Below are 25,032 nucleotides of genomic sequence, written 5' to 3'. Positions count from 1 at the left end.
TACTTGTTGCATTAAACTTTTTTTTTGGCCTTGCCGTGAGGCTTGCAGGATCTTAGTTTCCCGACCAGGGATTGAACTCAGTCCCTCAGCAGTGAGAGCACAGAGTCTGAGCCGCTGGACTGCCAGGAAATCCTCCCTTTAAACTTTTTTGATACAGCTGCTAAAATTCCGAATTATGTGTGTAGCTTGCATCCTGTTTCTGTTGAGACAGTAGGTCGATGGGAGACAAACGTTCCCCTACGTGGTGAGCAAGAAGCTAACTATGGGTGTAATCAAGGGAGGCCGGAGTGTCCGGCTGCTAGGCAGACTCTGGGGGCCTGGGAGGTGTGTGAAGTACATCTCACTGATGTGACATAGCTGCAGACAAACTGGACCAATAGCATCCCCTGCAAGCTCCCAGCGCTGACTCTGCCAGGGTCATCAGAATTTACGTGAGGTTCTCCCTCTAGCTCAGCTGGTTCTTCCCTGGTAGCTCAGCTGGTAAAGAACCCACCTGCAATGCAGGAGACCTGGGTTCAGTCCCTGTGTCAGGAAGATCCCCTGGAAGAGGGCATGGCTACCCACTCCACTATACTGGCCTGTATATACCACTGTATACCCATGGACAGAGAAGCCGGGTGGGCTACAGTCCATGGGGTTGCAAAGAGTCAGACACGACTGAGTGACTAAGCCCAGCATAGCACTCCCTTCAGCAGTGTCTGCAGCGCCAGTGGAAGGGCATTTAGAGTGTTCTTAGCAGGGCCAACTCTGTGACTATTGGAGCTTTTAAACTGCTGCAAACGAGGGGCTCGGGGAACTCATGAGGTGGGTCCTGTTCACTTGGCGCCTAAATAACTTTAAGAAAACAGTGCAGGTCTTTCGTCCTCATCAAGGGTGTGAGGACGGGAGGCCCTGGCTCGAGTCAGTAATAAATTCCCCTATTGCAAGTTAAAAAAAAAAAAGAAAAGAAAACTGTGCAATGTTGAAGCAGTCAGCTGTGGGCGAGGACACGGTTCAGGAGAAAGAGTTGGTATGTGTACACGCCCCCAGATACATAGAAGGACCCAGCATGACCAGATGCTGAGTGATCACTGAGCCCAAGGGGTGGGGGTGTGGGTGGCCACCACTCCAATCGTCCCATTTTTCAGGCCATTTGAAATTGTGAGCAGGAAGCTGGGAAATCAGCCCTGTTTGGTTGCTGGCCCAGGAGAGATGCTTCATCGGCCCTGGTCCCCCCGCCCCCAGAGCAGCGCCGTCCGTGCAGATAGACGGGCCTGGGTCCATCCCCTCTGCAGGCCCACTGGGCACCTGCGGCAGGCAGGGCTGAGGAGCAGGATTTTTAATCTTGGTTAGTTTCAGCCACATCAGCCGCATGTGGCTGCGGGCACGCCTGTATGGGCCAGGGCAGGCACCGCATGGCGGGGGCGCTCTGCCCGGGGAGGCGGCGTGGAGCAAGTGCAGCAGTGCCCATGCGCCCCCAGGAGTACATGCGTATGATGGGGCTCAGCAGCTGGCTGCTCTGGACTGCATGGTTCCTCCTCTTCTTCTTCCTCCTCCTCGTCGCCGTCTCCTTCATGACTCTGCTCTTCTGCGTCAAGGTGAGCGCAGCCCCGGAAGGGAGTCTGACGTGAAAAGCAAGGCGTCTGGGGTTGGGGGGTGGGGGTGGGCAGAGACAGTCATGGCACCCCCAGGGAGACCCCTGAGACTCCACCCTGGTGGGAGGGAGAGCCGTGTGGCGCCTCCTCCTGCCTGTCCCAGCTTCGATGTTGGAGACTCCCCCCCAGAGGGCATGGAGGTGGCCCTGTGTCCCTGTCCCCCGCCACCACCTGGCCCTGCCGCAGGTGAAGAAGGACGTGGCGGTGCTCGCGCACAGCAACCCCGCGCTGGTGCTGCTCTTCCTGGCCTGCTTTGCCGTCTCCTCCATCTCCTTCAGCTTCATGGTCAGCACCTTCTTCAGCAAAGGTGAGTTGTCCTGCCCCTGGGAGCCGAAGTCTTAAGGGACCCCCAGCTCAGAAGATGGTGTTTCTCTTGGGATGAGTGAGGCTCCATGGTCAGAGGGCATCTGAGCAGAAACGACCCAGGGGCTGAGGTGTTCTTTACTCTGCGCGTCCTCCGCCTTGAGCTTTCTAGGTGTTGGCGTACATCCTTGAACAGTTCTCTCAGTGAAGCTCGGCAAGGGGTAAATTCTCCTTGACTTTGTGTCCCGAGAGGGTTCTGTTTTGCCTTCACTTCCGAAGGCTGCTTTAGCTGAGTGTAAGCGTCACCTTGGCACTCTAATAACATTAGCTTGTGGCCACAGGGCTTCCCTTATTGCTGGGGAGAAGCCTACTGACGGTCTAGGTCTGGTTTTTCTGTGTGGATGTTTGGATCTGAGGATCTCAGACCTTCATTTCAGCTCGTCATCTGTCAGATGTTATTCCCCCATCTCTCCTATTAAACCTGACTCAGAACCTCTCAGTCTGCCCTTCGTGTCTCGTAACTTCTTTTTTTTAATTATTGTGGTAAAATACACATAAATTTACCACCTTAACCAATTTTGTTTGTTTGTTTCTGGTTGCACTGGGTTTTTCACTGCTCCACGAGGCCTTTCTCTAGTTGTGAGCAGGCTTCTCCTTGTGGCAGCTCCAGAGCTCAGGCTCAGCTGCTGTGGTGGGCGGGGTTAGTTACCCCAAGGCATGTGGGATCTTCTTGGGCCAGGGATCGAACCCGCGTCCCCTGCAGGCAGATTCCTAACCACTGGACCACCAGGGAAGCCCCTGATATCCTCAACAGATCTTTAGGGCATAAAGAAGTCTTCAGGCTGGAGCCAGTGGGGGTCACTGCATGGACTAAAACCCCCTGTCTTCCACACCTCCAGCACCCGTGGACACTCGCCTCTTTCAGGTCTTTCCCATGTGTCACCCTCCCATCTAAGCCTCCCTTGGTCCCCTGGTTACAGTCACAGCCCGCAGCCCAGGGTGCCTCTCGTCCCGGGTCAGCGGCTTGCTGCCCCTCACAGACTGTGCTCACCTGGCATCCCTGCCTTGCTGGCTCTCTTGTCTACCAGCTGTGTCCATGCTGGTCCTAGACTCCCCGAGTTCCACCAGCTGTGTCCATGCTGGTCCCAGGCTCCCCCAGTTCCACCAGCTGCGTCTGCACTGGTCCTAGTCTCCCCAAGTGGAGGGTCTTGCCCCCCTGGTGCCTGGACCAGGGCCTGGCACAGAGTGGGTCCAACGAGAGTGAACGAGCAAAGGAGACGGGGCAGGGCTGGGGGTGCTCAGTGGGCGGTCAGAGCTCAGTGTTGGTCACGTCAGGAGAACGCAGCTGGAGGTGGGTCTGTCGGAGAGGGTGGAGCAGTCACGGTGGGGTCCCTGGGATGGGGCAGGTACGTGCCACCCCAGGTGGGGTGATGTTCCCTGCGGCATCGGCAGCCCAGCCTGGGAAGAGGCTGTGGACTGAGTGGGGGCCCCCCAGCCAATGTCAGGCCGGGGTCGGGAAGTTCGCCCGAGGGCTGGGCCCTTGGTGCCCGGGGGCCGGGGGTGCGCACGCCCGCCTCACCCTCTCTCCGTCCACAGCCAACATGGCAGCGGCCATCGGCGGTTTCCTCTACTTCTTCTCCTACATCCCCTACTTCTTCGTCGCTCCTCGCTACAACTGGATGACGCTGAGCCAGAAGCTCTTCTCCTGCCTCCTGTCCAACGTTGCCATGGCGATGGGAGCCCAGCTCATAGGGAAATTTGAAGCCAAAGGTGAGTCATTTCCCTTTTTACAGCTGCCCTTGCTGGTGCAGTTGCCCCGAGAGGGTCTGAGCAGTGGGCCCTCCAGCCCCGAGATGCTCGCTCCAGTCACGTCAATGCAGCTTCACGAGCCAAGCACCCGGAAGGCAAGTCCTTATGATGGGGAGCAGGGGCCGGAGTCACAGGGGAGGCAGGTCAGAGACACGTGGCGGACTGGACAGAGAGTCAGGGTGTCCACTGCGACATCGGCCACCCCCAGTCCCTGCTCTGAGCTCCCCACGAAGCCCTGCCTGGGGCCAGCTGTCACTGCTGGAAGACACTGGACATGAGAGTCTGCATCTGCCGGTGGTGGGGCTCAAGCTGGTCACCTCTGAGTCTCCGCCTGCCTCGGAGCTTTAGGGTTCCTAGGCCTGGGGTCTCAGTCTGTGGGCTCGATAGCTCCCAGCTCTTGGTAAAGCGGTGGAATTAGCGTCTCCCCTTCCCCGTTTCCCTGATACTTCCTGCAGAGATTGGCAGTGAAGACAGAACCTGAGAGAGGGACAAGGGACACAGCGGGACATGGCTTTCTTGGGTTTTGTGACATTTCCTAACTTGTAAAATGTCATGTGTAATTTGCTCAGTCGTGTCTGACTCTGCGACACCATGGACTGTAGCCCTCGAGGCCCTCTGTCCATGGAATTCTCTAGGCAAGAATACTGGAGCGGGTTGCCATTTCCTTCTCCAGGGGACCTTCCTGACTTAGGGATCGAACCCTGGCCTCCTGCATTGCAAGCAGATTCTTTACACTCTGTGCCACTAGGCTTAGGTGTAAAATGTCTTGGGGGTCATATCAACACTGTTGGACTGATGCTGGCCTGGGGGCTCCCGTTTTTGCTCACATTTCACTTGACGATGGAATCAAGGCTCCTCTGAAGGGTTGAAAGTGCACCTGGTTTAACCCTTCGCCCCACACCTGCTAGATCTCCAGTGGCAGAGCACTCACCTCTTAGGAGACAGCCCTGATCATTCCGATCACTCAGACCCTCTCACGGAAGGGCTTGAAGAGGTGCATGGACCCAGACGTGGCCCGCCTTCTCGCTTCCTCGGCTCTAAGCAGAGGCAGGAGGGACAGAATGGGTTTCCACATGGCCGGTGTTGTGCTGGCGTCCTTCATGGGAGACCTGGCGCTGCTCTGCTCGCGGGAGGGGAAATGTAGCCCCGCTTCTCAGCCCTGCCCCGCGCAGATGTTCTCTTTCAGGCACAAAGCCTGCATTTCTTCCAGGCCTCAACCCCTACTTCTCATGGTTTCCTGGCTGTGGTCTAAGGAGGGAGGGCATGGGTGTCCATGAGAACCTTCAGTGTGGCTTTATCCTCCAGTAGAATTTTTTTTCTTCAGCTGACACTGGGACTTTTAAATATATGTGTCTCTCTGTGTTCAGTAGTGTGTGATAAACTATAGTTGTTTTTCTTTTAATGCACAGTACCTTCCAGGGTTCAGATGCTCTTTAAAGTAGCCATTTACAAAGAGAAGTCAAACTAGATGGCACCTCCCAGTTTTCAAAATTCTCTGAATTTTCCTAAAACAGACAAATTTGTAGTTGTTTGGAAGTGAACAGAGACCAAGGCTGGAGACCAGCCATTTCTACCAGGGGCCCTGGAGTCAGCCACACGGAAACCCCCAGGCATCCTTTGGACGGTGATGCAACAAACCCGTGAGAAGAGAGAGCACCACGAGCACCGCTAAACAGAACTCTATGTGTGCTGACATGTTTCCCTTCTCTGAAAAGACCTGTATTAGAGGCAGCCTGTTCCAGGGCTGTCCTTACCCAGACCTCATACACACACAGATGTGTGTGTAGATGGACTCGTGTTTGCACACGTATATGTCACAAATCAAACGTGAGCCCCTCTCGTCAGTTCATGAGCTTTGCTGGTTCTGCGACACCGATCCGGTGACCTGCTCTGGTCTGAAAGGCCGGGGGAGAGCTGTCAGGTTTGCTGGGAGGAGGGAGCTGTCACACTGACTTCCCTGCGGGTCCGCGTCAGGCCCATCTCCTGGCATGTCTTCCAGGCACAGGCATCCAGTGGAGAGACCTCCTGAGCCCCGTCAACGTGGACGATGACTTCACCTTCGGGCAGGTGCTGGGCATGCTGCTGCTGGACTCCGTCCTGTACGGGCTGGTCACCTGGTACGTGGAGGCTGTGCTCCCAGGCCAGTTCGGCGTGCCCCAGCCCTGGTACTTCTTCATCCTGGTGAGTTCTGATGGCCACCTGCGTGCCCCAATCCCTTCCATCCCCTGACCTACAATGCCCAGGTCCGAGAGGAGGAGCTGGCACTGGCCAGCTGGCCCCACCCAAGCCTCCTTACTCAAAAAATGTCTGGTTGGGTTTTCTGCACACAAAGTAACAGAGCTTCTTGCACAACTGATCACATTTCTAGAGTGAACAGCACAGTCGCACCACCCAGGGAGGAACACCGCTAACACCCTGGGTGACGTTCTTCAGATGGTTTCCTCTGCGTGTGCAGCACGCGTGTATGTTATCTGACATGTATACGTTTGTTCTTAGAAAAGGGGATCTTGTAAAAATGCTTGAGACTTGCTCTTTTTTTCTAGGTACATTTTATAAAGTCTTAGTTGCTCAGTCATGTCCGACTCTTTGCGACCCCATGGACTTTAGTCCCCTAGGCTCCTCTGTCTATGGAATTGTCCAGGCCAGAATACTGGAGTGGAAACCATTCCCTTCTCCAGGGGATCTTCCCCACCCAGGGATCAAACCCAGGTCTCCTGCATTACAGGTGGATTCTTTACCATCTGAGCCACCAGGGAAGCCCTACATCTTAGGTATTTTAAGTACATGTACATATGGGTCTATTTACAAATACACTTTTAGATTTTATCTGTGCATATTTATAATTTTTAAAATGTATTTGTAAATATATTTCTATTTAAACATGTGTTTTTCTCAACCAGCTTCACTTTTTAACGACTACACAGTACTGATGCGTGTACCACTGAATTGTTAACTAATTCCATGTTGATTAGCTCGGTTAGCCAGGAGCCACTTCATTGTTTATCTTTGGTTCAACTAATATTTATCAAGTGTCCATCCACTTTGTCGTCGTTGTTCAGTCGCTAAGTTGTGTCCGGCTCTTTGCGACCCCATGGACTGCAGCACGCCAGACCTCCCTGTCCTTCACTATCTCCTAGAGTTTGCCCAAGTTCATGTCCATTGAATCAGTGATGCTATCCAACCATCTATCCTCTGCTGCCCTCTTCTCCATTTGCCTTCAGTCTTTCCCAGAATCAGGGTCCACTCATTATTTCATCAAATCTAAGATGGTCCTGATTCTTAGAGGCACCATCACTTTGTCACCAAGAAAGAAAAATACTGACCATTGTTCTGTGTGGCGGTCTCCGTAATTTGTAAGACACATTCTGATTTCAAAGTCACTTAAAACGGGAGACAGGTGTCCCCCCAAACCAATGGAATGTGACGCATTGGAACCACCCCATTGGCTGTGGGGGTACACAGGGAGCGAGGCTGGAGCTGTGGGTGACACCTTCTCCCCCCCGCAGGGCTTCCCCTAGGGGGCTTCTTCCAGGGCCCTGTGCTCACCTCTCCTGTGACCCCGCCCACACCACTGTGCCAACAGTGTGCCTCCCTAGAGTGACCCCAGACCGTGGGAGGGAGGCCAGCCCTCGCGCATCTCTTGTTTGTTTCACGAGCACCTGGGAGAGGATGCAGCCGGGCCTCCCCACATCACCCTGGGCAGGACTGCTTCCTGACCTGGCTTTGTATTCAGTTTCTTCATTTACTTTCCCTCCTATCACCTCTGAGCTCTTTGCACAGTGAGCCCTTGTGGCAGAACAGGGAACAGACTCAGCACTTCCCGGGGCAATGGGCGCGGAGGTCCCCGGGATCTCGTCTGACCCCAGGACTCTCGGCAGTGCGTTCTCTGCAGCAGCGCCTTGCCCGGTAGGCCCGGGGCTGGCAGGCTCGCAGCTCCAGCGTGTCGGTCAGTGGCTGCTCTGTTTGTGGCAAAGAAAAAAATGAGCTGGCGTGATGGGCCGATCGAGATTTCTGTTCTAGCCTTCGTACTGGTGCGGACGCCCGAGGACGGCGCTCGGGAAAGAGGAGGAGGACGATGACCCTGAGAAGGTGCTCAGGACTGAGTACTTTGAAGCTGAGCCCGAGGACCTGGTGGCCGGGATCAAGATCAAGCACGTGACCAAGGTGCCACGCCTGTTGGGACTAGACCGCGGGGTCACAGGGCAAGGACCTTCCTCCAGGCCTCACTTCTCCTGGGTTCCTGGGGCTGCCCTCGGACCGGCTCCCCCATGCCCCGGCCACCCCGGCTCTGCCCCAGGGCCCAGTGTGGAGGCTCAGGATAGAGTCAGGACCCGCTGTTGCCCCCCTTAACCTCTGACCAGCTTGGCAGTGGACACTCTCTGGGCTCGCTATATGCAATGCCTGAGTTTTCCGGACCTTCTAGTCCCGCCGAGACGCCGGGTGCTGGGGGCCTGGGGAGGGGCAGGTGGGGAGCGCAGGAAGGAGGGGGCCTTCCATCAGTACTGCAGCCTCTCAGTGCCCTGGGCATCATTTCCTCCCAGCACCCTCGGGTGGACGGAGATTCCCGGGGGAGTAGGACGGAGGGCCTCTGCAGTGAGGGCCCGGGGGGCTCCTGATGCCCAGGCCCGGCCCTGCCTCTCCCGCAGGTGTTTAGAGTGGGGAACAAGGGCAAGGCGGCTGTCAGAGACCTGAACTTGAACCTGTATGAAGGCCAGATCACCATCCTGCTGGGCCACAACGGTGCGGGGAAGACCACCACGCTCTCCATGCTCACGGGTGAGGGCCCAGCCTCCACGCCCCCTCCCCAGCCCTGACCGCCCGCCCGCGTGCCCTCAGGTGGCTGTCCTGTCCGTGCTGAGAGCTGTGGAGCTGCAGGGGCCCTGGGACAGGGCGGGAGCCCCTCAGGCCACAGGGAAGGGCTCCACCTGCACTGATGGGGGTCGCAAACCCACTCTCCTAAAAGCTGTCCTGGACACGCCGGCCCAGCTCTGGTGGTCGCCCTGTCCTCCCTGAGCGCAGGCTCGAGTTGGGACCTGGGCTCCGAGGGTGTGGGGGACATGCTACCTCATCCCTAACAAACCGCGGTGGCCGGGATCAAGATCAAGCGCGTGTCCAAGGTGCCAGTCCTGTGGGGACCGGGCCGCAGGGTCAGGAGGTCATGGGGCAGTGACCATCCTCCGGGCCTCGCTTCTCCTGGGTTCCTGGGACTGCCCTCCAACCTGCTCCCCCAGGTACCAGCCACTCCGTCTCTGCCCGAGGGCTCAGGGTCCCATCAGCACCCGGTGCTGATGACCCTTCTTTGTCTCTGGAGGCCCACTCGGTGGGGCGGGGTGCTCATCATGCGAACCAGGGAGGCTCAGCCCTCCTCCTGCTCCTGGAGGATGTTTGCACTGACCTCAGGCCCCGGGGTCTTTTGCGCGGCCTTAGGTCTCTTCCCCCCGACCAGTGGACGAGCGTACATCAGCGGGTACGAAGTCTCGCAGGACATGGATCAGATCCGGAAGAGCCTGGGCCTGTGCCCACAGCACGACGTCTTGTTTGACAACCTGACCATCGCCGAGCACCTGTACTTCTATGCTCAGGTGAGCCGGCACGGGGACAGGGTTCACGGACTGCCGCTGTGGTCCCATCACCCACGAGGCAGCCTCGGGAGCCCTTAGCCTCCCAGCAAACTGAACCTGCTCTAGGGAGCTGTCAGCAGACTGTGGGGTGGTCAGGGTGTGAGGTCCAGCACGGGAAGAGATAGGAACAGCACGAAGGCCAGTGCTGCCTGGACGGGCCGGATCTCCATCCCCACCGTTTCAGCTGAAAGGCTTGCCACGTCAGAAGTGCCCTGAGGAGGTCAAACGCATGCTGCATGTGCTCGGGCTAGAGGAGAAGCGGGACTCCCGGAGCAAGTTTCTGAGCGGCGGGATGCGGCGCAAGCTCTCCATCGGCATTGCCCTCATCGCAGGCTCCAAGGTAGGCCCGGGGGGCCTGTGGCACGGCCTGCAGCCTGGGCGGGGCTCTGCCATCCTTACGATGCTGCCCCTCCGCCCTCCAGGTGCTGATGCTGGACGAGCCCACCTCGGGCGTGGACGCCATCTCCAGGAGGGCCATCTGGGACCTTCTGCAGCAGCACAAGAGCGACCGCACCATCCTGCTGACCACCCACTTCATGGATGAGGCCGACCTGCTGGGGGACCGCATCGCTATCATGGCCAAGGGGGAGCTGCAGTGCTGCGGGTCATCGCTGTTCCTCAAGGAGAAATACGGTGAACGGGGTGGGCGGGCAGCCGAAAGTCCATTCCGCACAGGATCCGCGTGGCTGGTCCAGGTGCAGGAGAAAATGTCCACTGGTCACGTTCCCTGAGGGCCCCTGAGGTCAGGCGGGGAGTGGCCTTCTCTAGACGGCCTGTCTGTTCCCTGTGGGTGGAGATCCGAGGCCCAGGTGGAGGGGCTGTGAGAATGAGGAGGAGGAGAGTGGAAAGTCTTAATTTGGAGCGTTGTTTGGCCTTGACCGGTGGACTAGCAGTCAACTCTGGGCCTGCCAAGAGCAGGGGTGCCATTGGAGGGGCCAAGTCTGCTCGCCAGCATCACAGCTCCCAAACAGGCGGGGGCCCACGGCACTGCCCAGGGTGGGTGGGCAGTGGGTGCAGTCAGCCCCCTCTTTGCTGTGTGAGTGCAGCTTCCCTTCTGGAGGACTGCTCGCCGTCCGACATGGTCCTGGCAGGCCAGGTTGGCTCCACGTCCCACCGGCAGAAGAAGCAAAGGCAGAAGAGCAGCGCCCCTCCCCCCAGACACCCCAGGAGTTGTACCCTGAACTTCCCGCAGCCAACACACAGCCCCACAAGTGGCAGGCTACCCCGCGTGGCACCATCAGGCTGGGGGAGTGCTGGAGAGGACGGCCTTTGTCTTGAGGCTCTGCTACCAAGAAAGCAGGGAGAAGAGGTCTTGGGGGCGGTTTGGACCCAGCCTCTGCCGCTCGCAGTCTGAAGTCCAGCTCTGTCTCACCTCCTTGTGCTCAGCACCCCGGGTCCTCCAGCATTTCTCCCCAGCGAGGGTGCGGGGAGGGGAGCTGAGCCCCTCGTGACTGCCCTGAGGCACCCTGAGGGGCATCGATTCCACTTCACTTGCCCCCGCTCTGCAGCCCCTTCCCCAGGAGCCTGCCCCCTCCCCAGTGAGCCCGGGGCCCTGGGTGAACCCCACTGGGCTCACTGGGTGAGCACTGAACACTCTGGGGTGTTCAGGCGCAGGCTACCACATGACGCTGGTGAAGGAGCCTCACTGCAACCCTGAGGGCATCTCCCGGCTGGTCCAACACCACGTCCCCAACGCCACCCTGGAGAGCAGCGCCGGGGCAGAGCTGTCGTTCATTCTTCCCAAGGAGAGCACACACAGGTACATATGTGTGCCAGAGCATGCATGGGCATGTGTGTGTCCCATAGTACACACAGGTACATACATGTGCCCCAGAACACACACAGGTACATGTGTGTCCCAGAGCACACGGGGGTACATGTGTGTCCCAAAGCACGCGTGGGTACATACATGTCCCAGAGCACGCATAGGTACATACATGTCCCAGAGCATGCACAGGCACACATCCTAGAGAGCATGCACAGGTACATATGTGTCCCAGAGCACACACAGGCATGTCTGTGTCCCAGAGCACGCATAGGCACACATTCTAGAGACAGCATGCACAAGTACGTACGTGTCTCAGAGCAGGCATGGGCACGTGTGTGTCCCATAGCATGCACAGGGACATACGTGTCCCAGAGCACACACGGGCATGTGTGTGTCCCAGAGCACAGACAGGTACATACATGTCCCAGAGCACGCACAGGCACGTATGTGTCCCACAGCACACATGGGCACACATCCTAGAGAGAGCACACAGAGGTACACACATAGGCACAGATCTGAGAAGGGGACTCAGTGGGACTTAAGGGGCCTGTGTGTGAGACGCGCGCCCTGCACCTGTGGGCTTGGCCAGGGTCCCTCCTGGCTCCTGAGCTGGTGATGGTTGGCACCTGGTAAGTCTACTTGCTGGGCCCGGGGTGCCAGGCCTCCCTGTGCATCAGGGCCGCGCCCGAGAAGGAGAAGGGTGGTCATCACAGGGCGCTGGGTGCACTGGTGCTCTCCTCACACCGTAGCCACTCAGGGTTGGTGTGTAGCTGTGAATTCACATATCTTCTTGGTCTCATGGTCCGAGCTGTGGACACATGCCTCATAAGCAGAGCAGACTCCCCATGTGGGCAGGTAAAAACGAAACTTCTCATTCACATGCAGAAACTTTGGAATAGAAAACTTACAGGTGCATTAATCTTGCTCCAAGCCTGATTGAGAAATGTGGTTTTAATCACGACAATATTCCCTGACTATAATTTAACACCTACTCTATCATCACATATTCATGTTTTACAGATGCACATACGCAAATATGTTAATGCACATCTTTCTAGCAAACTCTGTTGAGGTCTCCAGTAACCCCTTAGGGTAGAGCCCCAGCAGTGGGGTACATGTTACCAGACTCCGCCCTGGACAGGTGTTGAGTTTGACTTTCCCAGCAGCAGGATGGGGGAGGGTTCATTTTACAGATGCCAGCTTTGAGTTGGACTTCTCTTTATTACTTGTGTATCTCATGGGTGGAAATGGCTCACACTGCGTAGTTATCATCTTGTGTTTCTTCCACTCCTGCTGACAGGAGATTGACCACTTCCAGTGCTTACTGGGTGCTAAGCGTCACTTCTTCTGGCCATTGGATGTCCCAGTCCTGGGTATTCAGTATTAACATCAACCATTTCTGCTGGACCTTTTTTCCAATTCATTGCTGCCTTCTAATTTTGTGAGAGATATTTTACATCAAATGGGTTCTATCTTTTCCTTTGTGATTTCTCCTTAGAAAGGACTTCTGTGTCCTACAAGTCCATGAATATTCCCCAGTTTCTTTTGGCTTGGTTTGTGACTTCACGTAGGTGTGTGTCATCAAAGAGTCCCTTACAGGCCCAAGTACCCAAAAGAGGTTGTGTGGGGACGTCCCTGGTGATTTGATGGTTGGGATTCAGCGCTTTCTCTGCCGGTTCAGTCCCTGGTCAGGCAACTGAAATCCCACAAGTCACACAGCATGGCAAAAAAAAAAAAAAAGAAGATTATTTTTTTAAAAATGCTGTATTGGGGGAGGAAGGGGGACAGGGGAAGACAAAGCTGAACTTTTTTACTGAGACACCATCTCCAGGAGCTCAACTTCCTTTGCCTCTCTCCCACACTGCACGGAGGTGATTATTTAGGAACAGATCATCTAGAAAGTCACTGAGAAGCAACTTATCACCCTGGTCTCTCTTTTTTTTTTTTTTTTTTTTTTTCAGGTTTGAAAGTCTTTTTGCTAAACTGGAGAAGAAGCAGAAGGAGTTGGGCATTGCCAGCTTCGGGGCCTCCGTCACCACCATGGAGGAGGTCTTCCTCCGGTCAGTACCCATGCGTCTGTGTCCGGCAGTGGCTTTTCTAAAGGGTAATGACAAAGCACTGCCCTTGACTATCATCTGGAACACCCATCCGAGGTGGACCCGCAGCCCAGGGTGGCAGGAGGGCAGCAGGCTGGCTCTCAGGGCCTGAGCTCCCATCCGCAGGGCCCTGTTAATAACACCGGCACAGTCCTGGCCGGGTTCCCAACACACAGGTGACTCAGACCGCAGAGCAATTGAACTCTGATGCCCGGACGCTCCACTCCCACCATGTGTGTCGTCCCCTCCCGGGAACTCTTCTAGAGTTCAGGTGATCATCCCTAGGCCTGTCTCCTTCTGTAATGAAGATGCAAAATTTAGCCTTCACCCCTCAGAACTGTGGTGTGGGCTCCAGACAATTAACACATTGGTCAAGCATTTCTTGAATCCTTTTTTCAGCAGATACAGTGCTAAGAACAAGAAATACAAAAATAAATGTTATGGAGATTTTTTTCTTTGGGGCTTACACAGCCTAAAGGAGGCAACAGCGTCAGTGAATATAAATACACAGCTGCACAGGTTGGGTGGCTCCCAGCCTCAGTGCAGCCCCCCACACAGCTCAAGGCCGTGACTCTGGGCTCTGCCACCCGAGGACCTGCCAGCTTTGCCCCCACCCACGCACCCCCACATGTACTTCTGAGTAGCTCAGTTGGTAAAGAATCTGCCTACAATGCAAGAGACCCGGGTTCGATCCCTGGGTCAGGAAGTATGCTGGAGAAGGAAATGGCAACCCACTCCAGTACTCTTGCCTGGAGAATTCCATGGACAGAGGAGCCTGGCGGGCTACAGTCCATGGGATCGCCCCCCACATGCACCATCATGCCTGCCCCGAGGTGGCCCCTCCCAAGATACACTCTTCTGCCTCCTGGTCTCGGCGTGCAGTGAGCCCCAACCCGCAGGTCTCCACACTGTGACGAGCCCTCCCGGCACTGCCATTGTGCTCTGCGCCCCATCCTGTCCCTCTGGACAATCTGGGGCATAAATACTGACTGTGGTCGGTCTGCCCGGGAGACCAGGGCCCTCAGGATCAGGGCCTGCCTGGTTGTCCCTCTCTCCTGGGCTTTGCCTGGTCTCTGCAGTGGGCGTCCTGGAGATAGGCAGGGATGAATGAGTGCATGGGCACACGAAGGCCCAGCTGGCAGAACAGATGGCTGTCTGCCTTCGTGCCCCTGGCTTTCCACCTCTGCTGCCCCCTCCCTTCCCGAGGAGCCTGTTCTGACCCGGCCTCCGTGTCTCGGCCAGGGTTGGCAAGCTGGTGGACACCAGCATGGACATCCAGGCCATCCAGCTCCCTGCCCTGCAGTACCAGCACGAGAGACGGGCCAGCGACTGGGCTGTGGACGGCCACCTGTGTGGGACCATGGACCCGACCGATGGCGTTGGCACGCTGATTGAGGAGGAGTGCACCGCCGTCAGGCTCAACACCGGGGTGAGAGCGTGAGAGCGTCAGAGGCTGTGAGGGCAGATGCGGACATCAGCAGGGTCCTGGGAGGAGGACAGGTCGCAGCTCGTGCGCCTGAGGGCTGGCCCAGAGAAGGAAATCCCGGAGCGTTTAAACTGAGCACCGCCACTTCTTCTTGTTCTAACTTGGCCACTCACGAATAAGGGCAAATGCCACTCATAAGGCTGACAGCGCCCTGTGTTCATGTACCCTGTACCCGGCGAGACAGAGGCAGCCGTGGGCCCATTTTACAGACAGGAAGCTGAGGCCTGGGCCGAGGTCGCCTGTGCAGCTCACAGCGGAGCTGGGCTTCAGTCCCTGCTGGCCTGACCTCCACAGTGAAGGACAGGGCATGAGGAATACAGGCAGCGGGAGGTTTGTCCATCTGCTCTGCTGTGAGCGTGGCCAGAGTCCTCCGAGGCCTTGGCTCCTCTCTGGGTTAGCACAGGGTCCTCTGACATCCTTGGATGATGGAACAGCGCCTGCCCTGCCACCACAGCTGGTGTGAGGCCCCAAGGCTCAGGGGACACCTACAGGGAGGTGTTCTCATGGGTCCTCCATGTCAGGGCCCAGGCCCTGGGGGAAGCCCCGGGACCTAGCGCGCCACTGTCAGCCGGAGGCCTCTAGGCCCACGTGGGCACCACGCATGCTGCCGGGGGCAGGAGCAGGGCTGGCCCAGGCTGGCGGCCATGTCACCCCTGTCCCCCTCTGTCGCAGCTGGCCCTCCACTGCCAGCAGTTCTGGGCCATGTTCCTGAAGAAGGCCACCTACAGCTGGCGCGAGTGGAAGGTGGTGGTGGCTCAGGTCCTGGTGCCTGTGACGTGCCTCACCCTGGCCCTCCTGGCCATCAACTACTCCTCCGAGATCTTCGACGACCCCCTGCTGAAGCTGACCCTGGGCGAGTACGGCCGCACTGTCGTGCCCTTCTCGGTCCCCGGGACCTCTCGGCTGGATCAGCAGCTGTCGGAGCATCTGAAAGACATGCTGCAGGCTGAGGGCCAGGAGCCTCGAGAGGTGCTAGGTAAGGGGCATCTCGGGGGTGTCCCGGGGGGCTCGGGGGCGTGGCTTGTGCTGGCAGGACCCACTTCTCACCCATGTTGGGGGTGCAGAAGGAAGAGCCTGTGGCTATGGGGGTGCCCCCCCAGGCCTGCAGCCTTGGGTCCTATGGCTCCCACCCCATGGCCCCACAGCCCCTGGACAGCGTGTGGGTGGAAGGTGATGTGTCCTTTCTGTGGTTCCTGCGGCCCTTCAGAACAGGCACTCAGAGCGGAGCCTTGGTGGGTCCCGTAGCCAGTCGTCCACACTGCTGACCCTGCCGTTGCCCCTGCTGCCACCACACAGGTGACCTGGAGGAGTTCCTGATTTTCAGGGCCTCAGTGGAGGGCGGCGGCTTCAACGAACGGTGCCTGGTGGCAGCATCCTTCAGAGACACGGGCGAGCACACAGTTGTCACTGCCCTGTTCAACAACCAGGCGTACCACTCCCCCGCCACCGCGCTGGCTGTCGTGGACAACCTCCTGTTCAAGCTGCTGTGCGGCCCCCGGGCCTCCATCACGGTGTCCAACTTCCCCCAGCCCCGGAGCGCCCTGCAGGCTGCCAAGGACCAGTTCAATGAGTATGTGCCCTGTCCCCCCTGCCCAGGACCCCGTCCCCATGTGCTGAGGACCTGCTCCTAGCACACTGACCGCCTATGCACCTGAGGCACTGCTGGGCTCCCCCCCACACACCTTCAGAGCTGCAGCAACAGACACGGCATTGTTTCTGCTCCCAGGAAGCTCCCGGTTCTCGGGACCCCAACCCCACACCCTCCCCAGCCTTCCACACACAACCTTTCCTGGGACAGCGGAGACTTTGGGGAGACCCCAGCCCACACACACACCTGGGGCCCACTGGAGACTCCTGTGGATTTGGAGGGTGCTGCACCCTCTTCCTGAATCTGCACCTGGCTCTTGCCGATCTATGTCCTGGGGGTGCGGCCTTCAGTGTCCAGCGTGTGTGTGTGTCACTGCCCCTCAGTGGCCTCAAGTCTGGGACCTCCTCAGGCATCTCTGTCCTCGGCCTTGTCACCTTCGTGTGTGTAGGACTCTCCTCTTCCTGGTTGTAGAGCCCCTAGACCTCTGGGGACTGTCCAGATGAAGCCGGAAAAGTCTGTCCATTGCAGAACAGTCACCCACCTCAGGGCAGCTCATTGATGGGGGGTTTTTCATCGCCACCTCCCATTTTTGACTGCCTCCTGGCCCTTTGGTGCCCACCTCCCCTCTGCCCCCTCTCAACCCCACTGTGAAAGCAGAGAGTGGGCAGCAGTCCTCTGTTCTCGCTGCGCCAGGGGTCAGGCTTAGCACAGTGAAAGTGGACAAGAGCGGGAGTTTTTCTTTTGCTGGAACAGCTCTAGGAGATATGACCCACCTGTCATATGGTTCGTCTGTTCACAGTGCACAAGCAAATGGTTTCTAGTACATTGAGTCGTGGAGCTATCACCACAATATAGTTTTATTGAATGTTTTCATTATCTTCAAGGAACTGTGGCACTGTGACTGTCACTCCCCGTTCGTCTCCCCTCCACCTCTAAGCAGCCGGGAGTCGGCTCTCTGTCCCTGTGATTTGCCTGTCCTGGACATTTCCCATAGGTGGAATCAGACACTGTGTGGCCTTGAGTGACTGACTTTCACTCTCAAGACTCATCCATGTGTGCCAGCACTTCATTAGTTCAGAGCATTCCCCGCCCCAGCACCGCTTGTTGAAACATTCAGGGGGTGGGGCAGGGGCAGTTTAAGCTACAGAATGACGCTGTTGGCGCTGGTTTCTGAAAGGTGTTGCTGGCACCTGAAGGTCCTGCCCACTCGAGAATGAGAGTGGGGAGACTGCCACCACCCCAGTGCCACGCCCAATGGCGGGTCTGACCCGGGCCGCCGCAGAGAGCCAGGTGGAAGTGTTAGATCCAGCCTGAGTGTCTGTGGGGAGTGGGTGCACAGGGAACAGATGGAAAGCCACTGGGAGGGTGGCAGTGCCATCACTGCGGATTGGATGCCCAGAAGAGGGGCTGTTCCTGGGCGGGGTAAGGGGTGCAGTTTTCCTGGTGCAGAGCTCCCTGAGGCTCTGGATTCTTCCTTAACCCCCTTTAGCGACTGAGTCACTTCATCAGCCGCTTTGGACAGTAGTGACCCAGCACTGGATGGCCAAGCTGCCCAGACGTGCTCTGCTCTATCCCTGACCTGTCCTGTGCCCTCCCCGCCTCCCACCACAGGGGCCGGAAAGGCTTCGACATCGCCCTCAACTTGCTGTTCGCCATGTCATTCCTGGCCAGCACGTTCTCCATCCTAGCAGTCAGCGAGAGGGCCGTCCAAGCCAAGCATGTGCAGTTCGTGAGCGGCGTCCACGTGGCTACTTTCTGGCTCTCGGCTCTGCTGTGGGACCTCCTGTCCTTCCTCGTCCCCAGTCTGCTGCTGCTGGTGAGCTGAGTAGCGCTTGGGCCTTTCCCCGCGCATCTAGGGCTGGGGGGAGCCTGCAGAATCACCCTGGGCTCCCCGCGGGTGCTGGCGGCTCCGCCCCTGCTGCGGGAGGAGGGTGGGAAGGCCCTGGCAGCCCCGCCTGTCTTTACGCCCCGCCCCTCCCTTCTCCAGCCCCGCCCCTCCCGTCTTCGGCCGCGCCCCATCCCTGCTTCGAGCCCCGCCTCCTCCCTTCTTCGCGCCCCGCCCCCTCCTGACTTCAGGCCCCGCCCCCCGACCTCTGCCCCTTTGGGAGGTGGGGCCTGGGGGCTGCTGGGCCGGAACTCACAAACCCTGTCCCTGCCACTGCAGGTAGTGTTCAAGGCCTTCGACGTACATGCCTTCACGCTGGACGGACACGTGGCCGACGCCCTGCTGCTGCTCACGCTCTACGGTTGGGCCATCATCCCCCTCATGTACCTGATGAGCTTCTTTTTCTCCGGGGCGGCCACCGCCTACACGCGGCTGACCATATTCAACATCCTGTCGGGCATCGCCACCTTCCTCGTTGTCACCATCATGCGCATCCCAGGTGGGTGCCAGGAGCCCACCCCCTCACCCACTCCGTGACCCGCAGAGCTGCTCGACCAGCCTGTCAGCTGTGCTGCAGCCCCTGTGCCCAGGCAGCCCTGCCCCACGGCACCCGTGAACCCGCACCAGCAGGAGAGCAGGCCCGGTGCCAGATCCCTGGGGCAGTCGCGGCTGGGCTTCATGGGGAACTCCAGACACCAGCTCTTCCTGCACCGCACGTGCAGGTGCAGTGTGTCCTCCCGCGCTGACTGGCCTGTGCTTCCTCCCCACAGCAGTCAAGTTAGAAGAACTTTCCAGAACCCTGGACCGCGTGTTCCTGGTGCTTCCCAACCACTGCTTGGGGATGGCGGTGAGCAACTTCTACCAGAACTACGAGACCAGGCGGTACTGCACCTCCTCCGACGTGGCAGCCCACTACTGCCGGAAATACAGTGAGTGTCCAGGCCTTACTCCGGACGGCTGAACCCTTCACAGGCACAAGGGCCACCTCGAAGATGAAGCCGCCAAAACGCGGGCAGTTCTTGGGTCCCCGTGTGGCTGTGACACGCCCTCAGAGGCCCAATGGGCCCCACCTGTGCAGCCTTCACCCAGGGGTTGGGTGCAGGCACTTTGGGGTCGCAGAGAGAGGGCTGGAGGGGCTGGGACCCCCGGAGGGGAGGGGCGCTCCAGGCCACGGGTGCAGCACTCTGTCCCGTGTTGCACAGACATCCAGTACCAGGAGAACTTCTACGCGTGGAGCACCCCGGGGGTCGGCAGGTTCGTGACCTCCATGGCCGCTTCAGGGTTTGCCTACCTCACCCTGCTCTTCCTCGTGGAGGCCGACCTGCTATGGAGGCTGAAGACTTGCCTGTGTGCCTTCCGGAGGAGGCGGGCGCTGGTGAGTGGCTCCTGGTACCTGTTGGGCCTCCAGTTGCTCTGCGGGGGGGCACCCTGACACCGAGGTCGGCCTTCCTTGGGGCCACTGTGCAAGGAGTTCACCGGCAGCGCTCACAGCGTCCCCTGGGGTTCTCTGAAGCCATGGGTCGAGGGAGCCTGGGGCCTCGGGGATCTCAGTCTCCCAGGAGACCTGGGGGCCGCGGCACCCTCATGTTTGTCACATACATTTCCTCCCCAAACAAAACCTGCCAAGACAGCACTTGCAGGACAGGTGTCCCCAGGGCTGATGGGGCGAAGACACTAGGCTTTTCTAAGGGAAGGGGTGTGTGTCTCCTCGGGGCAACTGTCAACCCTGATGGCCGCCCAGCTCTCTTTGTGGGAGACCTGAGTCGACCCGCGTGGGGTTGGGCTGGGATGAGCGGCCTGGGAGACCTTAGTTAGTTTAATTTAGCTCTTCCTGCCACGGGAACGGACCCCTCGGGGGAGCTCACCCCAGCATCTCTTTTCCAAACAACTAGACAGAAGTGTACACCCGGACGGCGGCGCTCCCTGAAGACCAGGATGTGATGGACGAAAGGAACCGGGTGCTGTCCCCCAGCCTGGACTCCGTGCTGGACACGCCTCTGATCATCAAGGAGCTCTCCAAGGTGAGGTGGCCCGCGCCACGGCCCCACCCCGGCTCCGGCTGGTCCTGCCCCCGATTGGCCCCACCCAGACTTCCCTGCTCCGGGCCAGCTGCCCCCGCCTCCGCACGGCTGTGTTCTCCGCACACGCACAGGTGTACGAGCACCGGGCTCCGCTCCTCGCCGTGGACAAGGTGTCCCTCGCGGTCCAGAAAGGGGAGTGCTTCGGTTTGCTGGGCTTCAACGGAGCCGGGAAAACCACGACTTTCAAAATGCTGACCGGGGAGGAGACCATCACCTGTGGGGACGCCTTTGTTGGGGGCTACAGCATCAGCTCTGACATCGGGAAGGTGGGTGTGGCCAGGGAGGCAGCGATGAGGCTGGCCTCTGGCTCGCAGCTCGGGGACAGCAAGACAAGGCAGTGGCCGCGGCCAGAGCTAAGCAAGTGGTGGAGAGAGGGGTGAGGCTGTATCAGAGCGCCCGGTGCCGGAAGGGACCAGGCTCGGCAGGCAGGCAGGCTGAGACTGGGTCACCCCCAACCCAGGCCTAGTGACATCTCTGGACCTGGGCCCAGAGAGGCACCCACAGAACTCCGCCCTCTCAAAAGGACTCCGGTCTGTGTGCACAGTGATGGCAATGGTGCCCTGGGCCATTCAAACCAAGAACCAGGAGCTGGATGAAAGGATAACCTTAAACCACGTGGTTGAAATCATGGAAGAGGGAGAGGCTTAGTGATGACCCCCAGCTGGAGTCTACAGGCAGGAGCCACCTGGCACAGAGGATACTCTGTCCCCTGAGACTCGAGCGTGGGTTAAGGACCTTATTGTGTGTAGGGGGCAGAAATGAAGGGCCGCCCCTCTGGGTTAGCATGAAGCGGGCTATCCAGTTCCCCATGTGCTGAGCATGGCTGCAGAAGGAGCAGAGAAGGGCCTGTGCCCATGAGTGACACCATCTACTGAACTGGCATCGGGCTCCCAGTCAACCATGCCCGACCGCAGCACACAGAGCACCCTGTCTGCAGGAAGGCTTTCATCCTCGATCTCCAAGAACCCCTCACGTAATATTTCAAGGCCTGTGAACAGCACACAAACAAAGCAGACAGAGGAGACCCCATGCAGTGGCTGGAGCCCACAGACACCAGGGCTCTGTAGGGGATCAAGCCCACCACTTTGGATTTGCATTTACCAGACCCAGATTATAAAACAACCGTGTTTCCTGTGTTCAGAGAAATAAACAAGATTGAAAAGAAATGCAAGGAAGAGGGATCTATAAATGGTCCAGGAAATGCAAGCCAGGGTGAGAAGCCTGAGACACATTTACTTTGCGCTCCAGTTGAAAGGGAGAGAATAGAGGAGAGATAGTAAGTGCCATGGTCACAGCCAAGAAGGTCTCCAAGCCAGTTAAGACCAGATCCTGGAAGCCTGAGAACCCAGAGGAGATTAAAGAAAAAGAAACCCCATCTCAAATCCACAGAACCCAGGCATGCTTGTGCCCACCAGCTGCCGAATGTGGCTGGAGCTGGAGGCCAGCCACGCGGCGTTCTGGCTTTGCCGAACGTGGCCACTCACCGGAGACCAGCTGCCGTACCGTCTGCCTAGGCTGCACCCCACCCCAAAGGTGTAGCCAACAGACATGTCTTAATAGAGGGAGAAAGGGAAGGTCCCAGCACACGTTAGGTTTTTGTTAAACATCCGATGAACTAAAGAGTGGATATCTCTCAGCTGTAAAGCATTGTATAGACATGGTCACTTTGTACAATCAAGGCATTTCTGTCGCTGTCCGCCCCCTTGCTGCCCAGGGTAGACTGGGCTTTGGCCGGTCTCTGACCCCTGGTTGGGGGCAGTCTGGCTCCTAGTGCCCCTGGCCCTCACTGAGCCAGGCACGCCTCTCCAGTGTCCCCACCGAAGTGCCACTTGGCAAGTTTTGGCAGAGGGTAGCCGCCAGGGCCGGAGCACCAGCTGAGGGACCACCTTGAGGAGATCTCCTGAGAGAAGGCTTCTGACCTGCCAACTCCCTGCTGTGCTCCAACCCCAGGTGCGGCAGCGAATCGGCTACTGTCCCCAGTTCGATGCCCTGCTGGACCACATGACAGGCTGGGAGACACTGGTCATGTTCGCCCGGCTCCGGGGCATCCCCGAGCGCCACATTGGCGCATGTGTAGAGAACACGCTGCGGGGTCTGCTTTTGGAGCCACATGCCAACAAGCTGGTCAGGACGTACAGGTGTGCCTCAATCGCAACTCAGTGACCCCAGACCTTCCCAGGGTGGGGTTGGGGTATCCCTTACCATAGATCAGGGGGCACACGGGTCAGGGGCTCCCACCCATTGTCCCAGGATCAACAGGGATATGGCAGCAAGGCCCAGGCAGAGCTAGATGAGAAGGGCTACCCTGCAGGTACCCCTCTGGAGGCCTAGCCAGGCCCCCAGTCAGGCCCCCTTGGGTGCAGACAGGCAGTGGTACTGCTCTCTGTGGGCTGCAGGCCGATCCCCTGGGCACAGCTCTTGAGGGCCTCCTGCTCTGTGAGGTGGGCCTTCCAGGCACATTCACCTTGTTCCCCTTTCCGGGGGCTCTGCCATCCCTGGGCTCTGTCCTCTGCTGGAACTTGGGAGCCCACACTAATTGTCAGCCTCGCCTTCCCCCACGCGCCTCCTCGGCCCCAGCGGTGGCAACAAGCGCAAGCTCAGCACTGGCATTGCCCTTCTGGGAGAGCCCGCAGTCATCTTCCTGGACGAGCCATCCACTGGCATGGACCCTGTGGCCCGGCGTCTGCTCTGGGACACCGTGGCACGGGCCCGAGAGTCTGGCAAGGCCATCGTCATCACCTCCCACAGGTCCAGCCAGGATAGGGGCTGTGGGATGGGTGGGACGGGAGGGGCTGGGTGGACAGAAGATCTGTCAGCCTCTGGTGAAGAGTCTGTGAGGCGAGTGGGCCACACCCTGAGTGTGGGAATCAGGAACAGCTTGATCTGGGCGTCAGCACTCTCCCAGGTGCACGGTTTTGACATGGAGGGCGGGCATCAGCATTCCCCAATGCTATATCAGGCTCCGCCCCCTCTCCCCAGCATGGAGGAGTGTGAAGCCTTGTGCACCCGGCTGGCCATCATGGTGCAGGGTCAGTTCAAGTGCCTGGGCAGCCCACAGCACCTCAAGAGCAAGTTTGGCAGCGGCTACTCCCTAAGGGCCAAGATCCGGAGTGACGGGCAGCAGGAGACACTGGAGGAGTTCAAGGCGTTCGTGGGCCTGACCTTCCCAGGTATGTGCCGCAGAGGGCGCTGTGCGTCCGTGCATCCCTGAGCACTGGGACGAGAGTCATGATTCCGGGGCCAAGACCACCCTCCCCTGACCATCCAGCATGGCCCTCAGGGGGACATGGTCTCTCCTTTGTGCAGGCAGCGTCCTGGAGGATGAGCACCAAGGGATGGTCCATTACCACCTGCCTGGCGATGACCTCAGCTGGGCGAAGGTGAGCTTGGGCCCCAGCGGGCCCCTAGCAGTCACTCCTTCTCCAGTCAGCTTTTTCCAAGGAACAATCGCTTTCAGTTTCTCACTGAAACTGTTTCTCACTCACCCCAGGACCTACTAGGTTTGGGGTATTTATAGCCAAAATATCTGAAATAGGGGGGAAAAAATCGAATGAGAAGAGTCAGGGTGGGGTGTGGCACCCAGGCCTGCTCACCCCAGGCAGGGGTGGAATTTCCGGTGCCTTTCTCACCCACTGTGGCCAGAGGACTCCCAGACCCACCGAGGCTCCTGGCCCTGGCTGGCTGACAGCCGCTTTTCCACTCCCCCAGGTATTTGGCGTTCTGGAGAAGGCCAAGGAGAAGTACGGGGTGGACGACTACTCCGTGAGCCAGACCTCTCTGGAGCAGGTCTTCCTGAGCTTCGCCCACCTGCAACCATCCGCCGAGGACGTGGGTCCGTGAGGAGCCGGGCACTCAGTGGGCGTCCTCTCCCTCTGCACCCACCCCGCCCCGCACCTCTCTTCTGATCACTGTTCTCTATGATGGAGATGAGAATCAAGGCACAGCATGGACCCGGTGTGTCGTTGCCCTCAAGCCAAGAAGCAGCCCAGGCGGGCCCGCGTCTCAGGTGGTCCTGAGCCTGCTCTCCAGAATCACGATCCGATCGTCTGTGTGGGCAGGCCGCGGGTCTGGGCGGAGGGCACAGCCACACCCCCACGTTCACACCTGGTGAAGCGGGAGGCCGGCAGGCCGGGACAGCCAGCTCATGGGCTGCCTGGGTATGGACAGAGGGGTGCCCGTCGCCATCCCCAGGGGCCACATGGCCAGACTAGACACTGAGGTCTTGGCTCCCAGCACGATCGTGTGTCCTGGGAGCCCCTCTCCGGAGACCGTGGACACTGCACTAGACAGAGCCAGCCCTGCACCCGGCGTCATCCCACCAGCGTCTTCCAGGGGGACGCCACGGGCCGGGAAGCCAGTCGGGGACCACCTGGGGCCGAGCGGCCGTCCGTGGAGGGCGCACCTAATGTGCAGTGATTATCTGGAAAATAAAGGCTGGGAGGGAAGGTAACCATGGTCTGTGAGTCACGAGATGGAGCCCACGGCCCTGACACGCACCCGGCCCCAGACAAGCCTCTTGTTATAGAGTTCCAGATGAGAGCAGGGGGACTTCCTGGTGGTCCAGCGGTTAAGACTCCATATTCCCAATGCAGGGGGGCTCAGGTTTGACCCCTGGTTGGGGAACTAAGATCTCACATGCTGCAAGGCATGGCCAAAAAAAAAAAAAAAGAACAAACAGATGAAAGCGAGAGTTCATTTTTCTCAAGTTGCAGTAAGTTTATAGAACTCACTGCTGCGGAAGAAGCCTAAAGTGCAAGTACA

At 58.5% G+C, this 25,032-nt stretch overlaps 1 protein-coding gene across 6 annotated transcripts in view; it reads left to right on the top strand.

The window, feature by feature from the left end:
- Nucleotides 1-24,721, top strand: part of ABCA3 (ATP binding cassette subfamily A member 3) — a 40,715-nt gene extending 15,994 nt beyond the window's left edge. For 4 of the 6 annotated variants that reach the window (XM_065924080.1, XM_065924082.1, XM_065924079.1 and 1 more), the window contains exons 10-34: nucleotides 1,461-1,577; nucleotides 1,821-1,941; nucleotides 3,534-3,707; nucleotides 5,746-5,927; nucleotides 7,767-7,910; nucleotides 8,393-8,522; nucleotides 9,174-9,328; nucleotides 9,552-9,707; nucleotides 9,790-10,000; nucleotides 10,976-11,126; nucleotides 13,097-13,195; nucleotides 14,474-14,660; nucleotides 15,390-15,693; nucleotides 16,014-16,287; nucleotides 17,917-18,121; nucleotides 18,470-18,689; nucleotides 18,961-19,119; nucleotides 19,393-19,565; nucleotides 20,083-20,211; nucleotides 20,343-20,537; nucleotides 22,222-22,409; nucleotides 22,849-23,019; nucleotides 23,251-23,441; nucleotides 23,578-23,651; nucleotides 23,980-24,721. In XM_065924080.1, coding sequence (XP_065780152.1) covers nucleotides 1,461-1,577; nucleotides 1,821-1,941; nucleotides 3,534-3,707; nucleotides 5,746-5,927; nucleotides 7,767-7,910; nucleotides 8,393-8,522; nucleotides 9,174-9,328; nucleotides 9,552-9,707; nucleotides 9,790-10,000; nucleotides 10,976-11,126; nucleotides 13,097-13,195; nucleotides 14,474-14,660; nucleotides 15,390-15,693; nucleotides 16,014-16,287; nucleotides 17,917-18,121; nucleotides 18,470-18,689; nucleotides 18,961-19,119; nucleotides 19,393-19,565; nucleotides 20,083-20,211; nucleotides 20,343-20,537; nucleotides 22,222-22,409; nucleotides 22,849-23,019; nucleotides 23,251-23,441; nucleotides 23,578-23,651; nucleotides 23,980-24,111 — 4,242 coding nt within the window. In that variant the 3' untranslated portion in view covers nucleotides 24,112-24,721. The remainder of the gene's footprint in view (nucleotides 1-1,460; nucleotides 1,578-1,820; nucleotides 1,942-3,533; nucleotides 3,708-5,745; nucleotides 5,928-7,766; nucleotides 7,911-8,392; nucleotides 8,523-9,173; nucleotides 9,329-9,551; nucleotides 9,708-9,789; nucleotides 10,001-10,975; nucleotides 11,127-13,096; nucleotides 13,196-14,473; nucleotides 14,661-15,389; nucleotides 15,694-16,013; nucleotides 16,288-17,916; nucleotides 18,122-18,469; nucleotides 18,690-18,960; nucleotides 19,120-19,392; nucleotides 19,566-20,082; nucleotides 20,212-20,342; nucleotides 20,538-22,221; nucleotides 22,410-22,848; nucleotides 23,020-23,250; nucleotides 23,442-23,577; nucleotides 23,652-23,979) is intronic. The other 2 variants (XM_065924083.1, XM_065924084.1) reach the window with 2 other exon arrangements.
- Nucleotides 24,722-25,032: the final 311 nt, after the last annotated feature.

The sequence above is a fragment of the Muntiacus reevesi genome, chromosome 2 (assembly GCF_963930625.1).
Source record: "Muntiacus reevesi chromosome 2, mMunRee1.1, whole genome shotgun sequence".
Taxonomy (NCBI): domain Eukaryota; kingdom Metazoa; phylum Chordata; class Mammalia; order Artiodactyla; family Cervidae; genus Muntiacus; species Muntiacus reevesi.
Note: the sequence above shows the minus strand (reverse complement) of the source record. Positions and strands in the feature narration are given on the sequence as shown.